Source organism: Nanorana parkeri, unplaced genomic scaffold, assembly GCF_000935625.1.
Source record: "Nanorana parkeri isolate BGI_ZX_2015 unplaced genomic scaffold, ASM93562v1 scaffold673, whole genome shotgun sequence".
NCBI classification, from domain to species: domain Eukaryota; kingdom Metazoa; phylum Chordata; class Amphibia; order Anura; family Dicroglossidae; genus Nanorana; species Nanorana parkeri.
In genome coordinates, this window is record NW_017306941.1 from 427362 (window position 1) to 440842 (window position 13481).

Here is a 13481-nt window from a genome sequence, read left to right on the forward strand (position 1 = left end):
AATAAATAAATGAATAATCGGACATGTTCCACTGTTGTTACCACCAGGAGACCTAGACCCCCTCTTCTACTTTCATTCTATTGAATCAATTCAGCCTCTGTCAGAATCTTTAATATTTGACATTTCCTGGAGTGTCAGACACCTGTGTACCCAGATGGAGGCTGTGTTTTTGTTGTGCTCACCCCCTATATCACTACTGGAGTGCATAGGAATTCAACACTTATGAATGCAGAAGATATTGACAGAGCCTGTTACCCTTCAATGGACAACGTTTGCAAGGAACAGCTTTTGGGATTATTTTGAGGGCTATTCACAAAGCTGCCAAAGGCAGCCGAGTGAATAACCGAGCCAAAGTGAAGTGAGCCAAACGCTGTTCGGCTATTCACTTCAGGCTTGTTCAGCTGATTTCATCCGTACATCGGCTGAAATCAGCCATGCATCGGCTTGCTTCGGCTGGCTTCGGTTCAGCTGAACATGCTCAGCATGTTCGACTGAGCCGAAGTGAAGAACACGTTCGACTCAGCTCATCCAACATCTGGATCGGCGGAGCTGAACCTCCGTCAGGCTACTCGCTGCCGTTCGGCCTATTCTCATAGGGGCCGATCAGCAGTGAGTGAATAGTCGAATGCCGCCAAGCGGCATTCAGCTGTGCTATTCTGCTCGGTACCAGTCGAGCCGAAGCATATGCCTTTGGCTCGGCTAAACCGCTCAGCCAGCTTCGGGAGCTGTACGAGCTATAGTGAATAGCCCTACAGCAGCCCTTCAGTTCTACTGAACCGAAGGGCTCTGGTGGCCGAAGGATCAGCCGGAGCTACGGCTGATCCTTTGGCTAGCTTTGCGAATTGTTTTTTTTTTTGGTGAGGACAGTGTCATTTTAAACACAGCCACTAGAGGGCACCCTTAATTCATTGAATTATGATCATAAACGCTATTGCAAACATGTAGAAGGGCAAGCAAAACAATATTTCAGATAAATGTTACAGCGCGAGCCGGTAATACACAATAGCTCCATCTCAAACTTTCTGTTTGAACAAAAGTTCTTTTTTTTTCCGCCTGGTGAAAAATAAACAAGAGAGCTATTTATCTGGACAGCATCCCTGTGTCTTGTGTGCTGATTACACAACGGAACACAGCAGGGAGCCTCAAAGATATTCTCGGATTTTTCCCACTCAATTACCGAATGTACAGTCTTTTAATACATACGCTGTTATTTTATTGCAAGCAAACACACATTCCTTCTAGAAGAAGGAAGATGAAGAACAATATGAGAAAAATCGGAAACAAATTGTTAAACAAAAGCTAAATACCTAACATTTTTTAATATAATGGTATTTTAATAGATTTTTTACACTGGAATGCACATTTAATCTGAATTATTTTCCTCCTTGGTGCATCACACTGTTGCTGATCTCCTGTAGCTTCCTCGCAGCCCTTTCCTGTCTACATGCACACAAGTGTTGGCTGCATGGCATTTCCCAGGGCGGTTTTTCTGATGGTGAGCGTGTCTGTAAAATTTGCATTGAAATTGTAACAGAGTGACAACGCAGGAACACACTTGGGAGATAGATCATTGCCACCCTATAACGGGAAGTGCCTAAACCTTGGCCTTCATGACGGGGTCACCCAGTGTTATTTACATGAAAGCTGCAGGTTTAAACATATTTAAAGTGACGTTGAAATGAACATGTTGAAGCTTATTAGTGATTGGGTTTACATAAATTTAAAACCCCATCAGCTGGCAACAGGAAATAAATGTAGGAACCCCCAGATGTCTTCTAGAGCAGTGCTTCTTAAAGTGTGGGTCGCGACCCCATATGGGGTCCCGCAAGTGAACAGGGGGGTCGCGATCCGAGTCCCCGGCCAAGACCGCCATCAGGGGGGTATGAGGCCACAGGAGCTCTGAAAATTAGAGAGATCCGTTAAATCTCAATGGCTGCTGTGGTTGACATCTCAGGCCTACAACTTCCCTTCCACCGACTGGTTCGAAGCTAAGATGGCTGGCCTCACTCGCCAATAGGGAGGCACACAAGCTTGTCTCAGCTTTCCTGTCTCAGGAACAGTTTTGGGACACTGGTTTCATAAACAAAGTGAAAGGAGAAAATTGCACGGGCACTGTGCTTACCCAGCTACCGCTATATTGAATGTTTCCTGGACTGGATGCCGCTCCCATACTCATGGCCAGCGAGCAGCATAAATAAACTGATAGCATGGTCTATGGTGTCATTTTATCATACTGCTCACTGGCCATGAGGAGTGTTTAGGGCTTAGCCTCAGGGTGGGACTAACTGTAAGTCAATCTGATTTCTAGTCATGGTTAAGTGGTATTTGGATAATCACAATTCTGGCGCTCCTTTTTTATATGTATTTTTCAGAAATTAAATATATATATATATATATACTGTATATTAAAGTAGACCTTTACACTCATAAAATCAAATTCTACTAATGCATCCCTCTATGTATGATGATTAATAATACAGACATGTCACTTGTAAAATGCTGTGATTATGAAATACTTAGACCTGCAGAGCATTTCCTGCTTCCCGCTGTGAAAGTGCAGATTACTTCAGTTTGGCAAAGCAATGCACACTGGGATTGCCTTGTCATTAGCAGAGCTTTGCTGGGAAATCTCATCTGTAATCTCACAAGATCTCAGGTAAAGGTATTTTCCTCCCCTGAGATGATGTGCACGGTCACATGTCCTAGTCACATGTTTAGTCACATGTGCCAGAAATCCAGGAAATAATAGGAGAGCTAGTAATTTGCCCTCAGTAAACGTGGCCTCTGCCAGAAGGGGAATAAAAGAGAAATAAGAAATGCAAAGAATACGAAGCCGCCAATTATCTAGAAGTATGTGTTTGTAGATTGTCATTACTAATGAACTGCCTATTTTGAAATGATAATTTAGAGAGAAGATTTGAAAAAAAAAAACCCAGTGGGTTAAAGTGACCATTCTTGTGCTTTAATTGATTATAGTCCACATGATCAAGGGGTGTAAGTAGGATGTGTCCATTACCAGACAACGGTGTGATAAGAGGGGTGCCTTTTATCCTCTTTAGAAGGTTGAAAGGTATGAATTCCTGGTTTTGGATAGATTTGTGAGGGGTTAGAACCTCTTTCAGGTTCCTAGGCTCTCTGTGGGTAGATTCCCACTTTTCATTGGCCTTGGTGACCATTCTCATGACCAGAAAGTGATGGGAAATCCTATTCCCATCCTGTTATAAACATATACACTTTAATAACATTGTTGACTTTATGGGGTTGATTTACTAACCTTTTAAACACACCACGAACGTGTATACACCTCTGTAGTGTGTTCCCTCCCAGCATGATCTATGGGAGGAATCGAAACACCTTTGTAGTGTGTACACACCCAGCAGGTGTGTTGTTCAAAGCCCTGCAATGAATTGCAAGGTAATGTAGTGTAAATTAGCTCTATGTTATGTTGCTTGCGTTGATGAATGAGGGAATGTAAATGCATGAGCTAACCATTTTTGTCTAAACTGTGAAGCAGCATTATATATGCATCATGTGCATGATTTTTCCATATATGGCATTAGTGGAAATATGCTTTTAGAGACTTTTTGGTTGATAAATACGTTTTGCTGTGTGAAAATCACACACACCTGGTGTGTGTGTGTGTTTAGGTTAGTAAATCAACCCTATAGCTCTTTGGGACTTCAAGTGAGATGTATTCATTGGGTCGGCCCAACTGCTATCGTCATCACCCGATCCTCAGAGTTGCCAGTGCTCCCTTTAGCCTCTCTTCTCCTCTGCTGCAGTGATGGTATGTCCCTTGGCATTCTCACACACAATACACTGTATTGGATGTGATGACTTGAGGATTCCTAACCTCTGCAGTGGAGAGGGAGAGATGCTCCAGGGACCGGTCTACAAGGCAATTGTCTTCAAAGATCAGGTAAGTATAACTCTTTTTGTTGTTGTTTATTTTTGTTTTACCCTAGGCAAAAACTAGCAGTTAAACCTTGCAGTGCTGGCGTAGCCCCATTGCAAGGATTAATAAAATGTTTGCCTGATGTTCTCCTTTAACATGCTGGTGGCTATCAACAAATAACAAAATGGTTTTGTAGAGTTGGCCTAAAGGTATTAAGAGAAGGTTCTTACAGGTTCTTTTCCATCCATTGCTTCAAGCCATTGCTTTCTGTTTGCCTCTGACAAAGCCTGGAGTGTGATAATCCCCTGTCTGTAGGAGAAAATCAAAAACATTTGTTAGCAAATGAAAGGATACAAAATAAATGTATATAAGAAATAGATTCAGTCAGAAGCCAGCCGTCAGTTATATCCATTCATCCTCAATCTCATTTCTGTCTTTCAGCATTCAGCAGAGGTCCCGAAAATAGGGGGTTGTAGAGAGAGGTACAGAGATGAACATGATCCACATAGTGTGTAAATCTAATCGTTCCTGTGAATTCTAAGGTCTTCATCCTACTATACACATGCATGCAAATTTTTTCCAGTCCTCGGAGAATCCCATAAAGGATGAATCCAGGCACTCAGTGTCCCTGGACGTCATATTGGTACATAGGGCGAATCTGCATGTACGGTATACAAGATTCATTTAAAAAAAAAAAAATATCGGACTCTCCCAACCTCGCAGAATAATTTGCTCATGTTTAATTGCAAACATTTTGCAATTAGAAAATCCATATTTTAAGATGCCCATAAAACATAACAAGACATTCTTTTTATAAACGCTGCAACCTCTTCTGTGAAAATCAGTCAGTTACGTACAGCGATATCTGAATCTTTGTCTGGCCACTCCTCCATAGCAGGTCGCCATCAAGCTAGGCAAAAAACTGAGCTGCTTCTAGCTAATGGGGGACTTGGCCACCAGCAGGGTTAGCCAAATCCCTGGGTTATGTTTTGTTTTTCCTGTGCCTAGCGTCCTACTCCTGCAGGTGACAGTATAACCCATCGGTAAGAGATCAAGAGCTCCATTGTCTCCTTCAATGAAAGGAAGAAAATGTAATATATTGAGGCTTCCCGGTATTTAGATACAGTGGCTGCATTAGTTTTCTTTTTCAGACTTTTTCCCTTTATTTGTCACCTTGTGATCCTGCAAAATTCCTGCCTCTGGATGGCTACGCTCACTCTTCCACTGTATGGAGGAAGCCATAGTTGCCACAGGCTAACCTTAAACATGTCTTCCTTTGTTCATCTTCATTACATGAGGGATGGAGAGATCAATAGTTTACAGAAGGAAAATTGCTAATGTTTCCAGTTCAGCTCACAGCAATTGACAAGGACACACCAGCTGCAGTATATTACATTTGTGTTCTTGGGTTTAGTTATCCTTTATAAGAAAAAGATCAGCTCCCAGGATGCAATGTGAGCTTGGCTTTCCTGAGCCAACATGAACTGTATGGATAATAAGCTCAATGTAGAGCAGAAAAAAAGCCCAGACACCTAGCCTGTGATGCTTCTGGATTTTCATAGCAGACGTCAGGGGTGTCCCTAGACATAACTGTCACCTGAGGCGGGGTTGTACTGGTGATCATGTTCTGCGGGGGTTTGAAAGGGTGCTGGTGGTGCATGCTAACGGCATCCTGGTGGTGCACTGCCTAGCTCTGGCCAGTGTCCTGCCCAGCTCATTGATATCACTGGATGCCAGGAGCTGGGTGAGATGCCAGCCAGAGTATCCCGCTCAGCTCCTGGCAACCAGTGATATCACTAGTTGCCAGGAGCTGGACAGGATGCCAGCCAGAGTGTCCCAGGTTGCTAAGAGCTGGTACAGGAGATGTGTATGGCCTTACACATTTCACCATAACCCAAAGAGATGCCACCTGAGGCAACAGCCTCAGGCCGCCTCGTCATAGGGGCAGCCATGTCAAGGTAAGGAAGTAAAATTGATAAGCGATTTTAAATGGTGATATCAAAAGCTTCTCATTTAAGAAAGAAAAAAATGTAATGAGAGGAGAGAGTAATGTAAGCACTGACACACACAAACCTTTCTAGGACTTCTATGTCAAAGCAAAACCGCTTGTCTATAGAGTCTGTCTTCCGCCGTATGCACATCTTCAGCTTGAACATCTCTGGAGCGCTGGAGACCAGTCCGTTCTGGTGAAGAGGAAAAGGATACATGTGTATCTATAGCTAAAGCTTGTTCAATTTTGGATGGATCAGGGAAGTACAGAAACTCTATTACATATTTATTGCTGTCTTATCATGCCGTTTACAGTACACTTTTGCAGCTAAATTGGGATAATACCTACTAAAAAGAAAAATGATGATGTCACTGGCCACTTTATTAGGTACACCTTGCTAGTACCGCAAGGGACCCACTTTTGTCTTCAGAACTGCCTTAATTCTTCGTGGCATGGATTCAACAAGGTGATGGAAACATTCCTCAGAGATTTTGGTCCATATTGACATGATAGCATCACGCAATTGCTGCAGATATGTTGGCTGCACATCCATGATGCCAATCTCCTGTTCCACCACATCCCAGAGGTGCTATATTGCATTGAGTTCTAGTGACTGGGGAGGCCATTGGGGTACAGTAGACTCATCATGTTCAAGAACCCAGTTTGAGATGATTGTAAGCTTTATGACATAGCGTTATCCTGCCGGAAGTAGCCTTCAGAAGATGGGAAGAATCACCTTTCTTCTGCCTTCTAATGCTCAGTTTGAACTTCAGCATATTGTCTTGACCATGTCTACATGTCTAAATGCACTGGATTGCTGTCATGTGATTGACTGATTGGATATTTGTGTTAATGAGCATTTGAACACATGCACTTAATAAATTGGCCATTGATTGTATATTTTAAATGCATTGCTTCAGTGGCAAACATTTGGCCAATTTGGCAAACATACATTACAGGTGGCAAACATACATGTTCATGAAGCATCCATATTTGCTCATTACAGTACTCTTGCTTAAAGCCCAACTAAACTCCCAGTTTCTATCAGCTAAATACATTCGAGGCTTATAAAAAAAAAAAAAAGCGGTGCGTAAAAAAAACCCTTTCCCAATGCCAGCACACTGCAGAGAAGGACCCATCCTCTGTGGAAGCAGTGGTCTCTCTCCAGAGGTATGACATGCCCCCTGCTTAGTCAGAGCTTCAATCAGATGAGAGTTCAAGCTTTGCTGATTGGAGAGCTCTGGCTCTGATTTAGCAGGGGTGTGTTGGACCTCTGCAGAGTAACCCCTGCTTCCAAACTGAGAGAATGTGTCCTTCTCTGCAGCGTGCTGGCATGAGAAAAGCTTTTCTACTCTGCTTGCTAAAGAAAACAAACTGCAAGACTTTCCAAACCTTTTCTTTTGATTATTTTGGAATGTATTTAGTGGATTTAAACTGACAGTTCAGTTGGGTTTTAATAATGCTGCCCAGTGACTGTGCTTTAGTGCACCCCATTGTTGGTACAAGCCTATCTGCCAGCATTCTCTGGCACACTCATTGCATGCCGTACATAAGTGTGGCGTTGTGCTGGGGCAGCTTGCGGTGTCTGCCAATGTGCAGCAATTATCTCTTTTATTAAAGAAGAACTCTGTGCAGACTTTTTCTAAACCCTTGCAGTGGGGCTACCCCAGCACTGCAAAGGATAAGTGCTTCTTTGTGTGTAAGTGCTTATAAAAAGTTATACTCGCCTGAACCTTGCAGTTGGCCGGCTGTCATAGCGCTGCCTCCAGCCTGTCTTCTCCTACGCTGCAGCAGTAGTATAACCCTAGGTGTCCTTACATCCTATACAGGATGGCTCACTGACCTTAGGCCACTACAGCAGAGGGGGGGGAGGGGGGGAGGCTCCATGGGCCGGTCTAACAACAAGCTCTGAGGATCGGGTGAGTATAACTTTGTTATTTTTGCACCAAACAAGCACTTAACTCTTTCAGTGCAGGGAAACTCCACTGCAAGGGTTAAGAAATATTTTACCTGGTGTTCTGCTTTAAACATGGCCAAAGGTTCCCCTCAATCAGCACAGTGCTTGTTTACAAACCCTGACATGTTGGCTTTAAAAGGCAGGCACATGTGGCACCCTGTTTATAACAGCTGACCTTTGGTATAGCGGCCTTTTAATATAAAAATGTAAATAAGGCATTGAAGTGTTATTTTTTACATTATGCATTTTGCTAGCTTTAGTATTCACAGGATGTAACATATACAACTTATGTAGATGTGAGTTATTCACTCAATATCACATTTTATCTCACTTTGCTGCTAATCTACACACACAATTAGTCTGTTTAATGTTATTCTTTACTGCCGCACAGAGACGCTAATAGGAATTATAGATAGTGTAGAAAAGATATGACTGTGTTTTATGTACCCAATTCAAGGTCTGTTTTATTCCGCTGCTTGCTCAATTTAATAAATGATTAATCAATTAATTCATTAGATCACCGAAGGATTAAACAAACACTTTTTTTTTACTGAGCAGTTCATAAAGCACATAGTGCAGTTTTATTTACCAAAGAGACCCAAATAGGTTTTTGGTTTATAAACTGCATGTGTTGAAGTGAAGAAGAAAAAAAGGTAAGGGGTCCATTTTATGGATGGAGTGCCATGTGTTACTTACAGGCAGTGCTTCATCTGGGTTTGAACAGCTATGTTAGGGAAAGCCCGCTGCTGTGTGTAACCTAATACAGTGAGGTCAGAGCTACAACAGCCTCTGTGGATAGTTTGGACCAATGGCACAGTGCTATTGGTCCAAGCCGTCCAAAACAAAAAAAACCCACTGACGGCATCCATCTACATGCCTCATCAGTGACGAGCAAGTGAGGGACAGGGAGGCTCCTCCCTGTTTCCTCCCACCCTCCTCCACACATAGGAACAGGCTTGGGGTGATGCCTCACCTGCCACGGACACTACTGAACGCCCCTGATAGAGGGATATTCTCAGTTTTGACTTACTGCAAAATTGGAAATATACTTTAATGTAGGAGTGGACAAACTCCGGCCCTCCAGCTGTGGTGAAACTACAAATCCCATAATGCATCTGTCTCTGGGAGTCATGCAGTGGCGGTGATCATTTTGGAATGCCTCATAGCTGGAGGGCTGGAGTTTGCCCACCCCTCATTTAAAGTATATGTATACCCCAAATATTTTTTTGTTTTGTATAGAATAGGGGAAGGCCCCTTAAAGGATAAGTTCACCTTTTGCAAAAATTAAAGAAATGCATATTTAATTTTATATATATATATATAAATATGCTTTTCTTTCATTTTTGCATTCAAGCCTGGAAAGCATTGCAATTGTGATCCCTCGATCAGGCTGCAGAGCTCAGGCTTTTTCACATTCTCATACTGGCAGAGCTCGTACTGATGTACGGAGTTTCAGTTAGGAGCGATGGGGAAGGACTTCAAACTGCATTAAAGTACCTCATACGGCTTACAGCCGTCCTCGCTCTGGTTAGATGCGGTAGAGCTGTCTTTATTCCCATCCAGCCATCCTTCGCCATCTAACTGAAACTCTGTACCTCAGTACAGAGCTCTGCCTGGGAGAGGATGTTATGAAGCCTGAGCTCTGCAGCCCTGATTGAGTGATCATAATCGCAATGCTTTCCAGGCTTAAATGCAAAAATGAAAGAAATGCAGATTTTTAAAAATATATTATTAATTATGCATTTCTTTAATTTTTGCAAAAGGTGAACTTAGCCTTTAAATCATCACATTCTTGACACTGTGTATTGGAAGGAGTGCCATGACAGCTGCTGGCTGGCTCAGAACTTTAGGTGGGAATACATTTTTTATTTTTGAACCTAGACAAACAAGCACTAAAATTAAAAATACTAATTTTTCCTGAAGTTCTTCTTTGGGCGTACACTTTAAAGGCCTCTCATAGGTGCCATCTGTTCTGATCAGCAGGGAATCTATGCACAGATCCCCCGCCCTTTAGAGCAGTATGGAACGGATGTCACTGTGATGGAGGAATAAACTGAACTAACTGGACCCATGTTAGGACTATGGGGAGTCAGATGTAAGCGGACATGTGTCTATTTACATCCCATTACCTCTGATACATTGTAATCAGGTCAACAAAATTTTAACTCTTCTCTACTTTTTTCTTTTGTTAATGGACTAGGAGGTGACTGGATGTGAACAGACGCATCCGCTTATATATGCCGGCCCATAAACTAACATTGAGCTTCTGATCAGGTCTGCCTTAAGAACCGACAAACAGATCTGATTGGAATGCCATGTGAAAAGAGCCTTAATTTTCTGAGTCAGAGTGGAAACAGATTACCTGATTTGTATATTGGCTCAGGGCAGGGGCGTCCCGAGGCCGGGTGTCACCTGGTCTCTAGACACCACGCCGCATCGTCATGTGATGTCACCTCGCACATGTGCGATGACGTCATCTGATTGTCGCCTTGGTGATGGACGCCGGAAGAGAGAGGAGGGGATGCTCACGCGGCAGGATGAGGTATGCCGCCGGGTCCCCTCCTCTCTCCTGACACTGTTGGGCTCTCGATCAACGACCGAGTGCCAGACTTTTTCGAGGGGGTGACACCAAAATGACTGTCAGTCATTTTGGTGTCACCCCCGCAATGGTGAAACCCGGGTGACACCCGGCCACACCACCCTTGTGACGCCACTGGCTCAAGGTTATTGCCTGACAAGATACTGAAGCCACTCGTTCACAATGACAGCCTGGCAACCAACATTTTCAGAAGGAGAGGTCACGTAGTACGTTAGCCATTGTATTCTTTCAGTGCAGGCCTGCATTACAATGATTGTCTACCATATCCTTTATCATGGAGATCACATCTTCTGCATTGTTCCTGGTTCATGGGGGAGCCCTAATCTATGCAGGAAAAAAAGGAAACAATTGCTTACCACTTTTCCGCCTGATTTGGTTTCCGATACGCTCATAGTAAATGTTTTGTTGCTTTTGTCGTATGTACAGTAATGCCGCGTCCACGTAAATCCGAGAGGTCCTTAATAATAAAAGCAATGAGAGAGAAAAAGTGTCACATTGTGCTGTTCTGATACCTCGTACACATAATAAATACAGAATTTGCTGATAATGTAAGCATATCTTAGATTGTGAAATCTGTGTGTGATATGTCTTTACTGAGTTCTGATTCAGTAGCAGGAATCCCACCTAGAATCTGGAAGTTTACTCCCTAAAGTAGATGTAACCCCAAATGCTCAATTCTCAAATAAGCTTTATTGTGTTAATGTTAGAAATTCTGCTTGGAATTCCATTTACTTCAGCCAATCATAAGATACCACCCTGGCATATCTTAAAGGGTATCTATGGTCAAAAAGCTAAAAATAAATCTGTATTTCTATATTGAACTTCCATAATTTTATCCCACTCCCAATAACTCAAATAAGCTTTATCGTGTTAATGTTCATCTATATTCATCTAGACGTTTGTAAACATACTTATTCAAGATGCCCATAAGATGTGCTTCCACAATGCACTGACACACATTCCCTGTGAATATACACTTACCTGTGTCACAGCTCTTACAGCGCCTGCCATCTAAACTACAACTCAATGTCTGAACAATGTAACATTAACATTGCTTGCTGGAAGCAATGCATGATGGGATATGTAGTCTTGAGAAATCAAGCTTGCATCACATGAAGCAGCAGGGAAAGAGATGCAAAGCACACTAGGAATCCAGGAAGTTGTTGAAAGTGATGGACAGACAGAAGGCAGCACTCTATCGTTATTATCTCTTTATCACTCTTTGCATTATCAAAAACAACTCTTGTAAGTGTTCCGATTACAATGCTGATGCTGTTATATAACTCCTTTAATAAAGCAGCCTCCAAAATGTGTCTGAATTAGGGAAATATAGAAATTTGGGAATACACAGGTTCAAATAGGGAAACGTTTCTGAGGCCCCTGTTTGCATCCACAAAGCATCTAAGTATAACTGCTCCTAGCTAAACGTCCAAGCTACACCAGAGAATTTTAACAGTGCAATTGGACTACTAAAATTGCCAGTATAAGGGCTCATTCCCATGGACATAAATACAAGCATATGGGTATACAGAGTAAAATACAGCTGTATTTGCAGCAACAGGGAACCCCAGCTACTGCTTTTTGTGTCTATAGGATTGTATGGACACACTAGTTCCTAAACATGCAACTTCTACTTTCAGGAACTTACGAATGTGCAAACAACAGTGCTTGCGTTAGCACATTTATATCCACATACAGCATATTGAGTTCGTACAATCCTATGGACAGAAAAACGCAGCAGCTGGGGCTCCCTGGTGCCGCAAATGCAGGTGTATTTTATGCGGTATGCCTATATGCCTGTATTTGCATCCATGGGAATGAGCCCCAAATCCCTAAGGCCCCCTATAGATGGCTCAAATCTTGTTACGTGCATTAGTGTATTGGGGTGCCATTCTTTTTGAACCCCAACACACTAAGGGAGGGGTGGACATCACCGGCGCTCCAGCTGATCTGACTACAAGTTCCATGATGCATTGCAAGATTCTGACAGCTACAGGCATGCCTCCCAGAGGCAGAGGCATGCTGGATTTGTAGTTAAAGTACAGCTGGAGGACTGGAGTTGCCTTGCCCTGCACTAAGGCAATGCAGCTTCTGCACACATGCTTTGCAGCACACCGCAATGCACAGTAATGCAATACCATGTGTTGTGGAGCCAAAAATGGTGCATGTCCGTTTTTTGAGCATTTTGGAGCGACACCAGCCCATTTATTTGAATGGGCTGCCTTAATACAACACATTTACGTGTGAAAAACTTAGACGCCAAGTTCTAAATGAGCCCTTATAGAAAGCAATGCCCAAATGATCTCTAGCCTCATACCAGGCTTATTGAGCGGTACAGTACACACCTAAATTTCATCGATAGTGCGGGAAATGTCACAGGCACGCCTTGGCATGAAATTGTAGCCAAGCTGTCTCCATTTTATATATTACTATATTTCTTTTCATTGACTCTCAATATATATGCTTTTTCTTTATGCCTGAGTCTATTCCTCCTTTCACACACTGCTAAAAAGTTTAAACCTATACATAATACAATAAAAGAGGTAAAACAGGAAATTCAATATACTTAGTCATTTCAACAGCTCCTCCTGTAAAAGAAGTATTCAATGTTGTTTAATTGGGCAGTTGTTCCTCACATGCTATAAAGATGATATCTTTCTATAAAAGCTATTGCTTCCATTGAATGTAGTAATTTGGCGATGGATCCTAGCCATCTTGACCTCCAGCTGTACGAATCTCATCAGTGAGAGAAAAGTGGCAGTTTAATGAGCTCTATTCCTAACCATAGAAGTTTGATAACAGCATCTTGGTCCTCAGTTCCAAGACACAAGTAGGACAGCACATACACACAACACAACCGATACACAGCTGTCCCCCCCTCCCCCCCTCCCCGTCGGGACTCATTAGCTGGAGATGTGACGACCAGTGCGCAAGTTACAGGTGTCCACAAACATATTGAATCCAACTCCACTAAAACACTTCCTCTGTCTGTCCGGACCATAAATCATTCTCTAAAGACATTTACAAGTGACACATTTAC

General features: G+C 42.7%; 1 protein-coding gene across 1 annotated transcript in view; it reads right to left on the reverse strand.

The window, feature by feature from the left end:
* The window catches only part of ARHGAP42 (Rho GTPase activating protein 42), a 289730-nt gene that overhangs the window by 33215 nt on the left and 243034 nt on the right, over positions 1-13481 (reverse strand). The window contains exons 9-11 of the mRNA XM_018563547.1: positions 10798-10898; positions 5969-6078; positions 4126-4204 (exon numbers count right to left, since the gene is read on the reverse strand). Coding sequence (XP_018419049.1) covers positions 4126-4204; positions 5969-6078; positions 10798-10898 — 290 coding nt within the window. The remainder of the gene's footprint in view (positions 1-4125; positions 4205-5968; positions 6079-10797; positions 10899-13481) is intronic.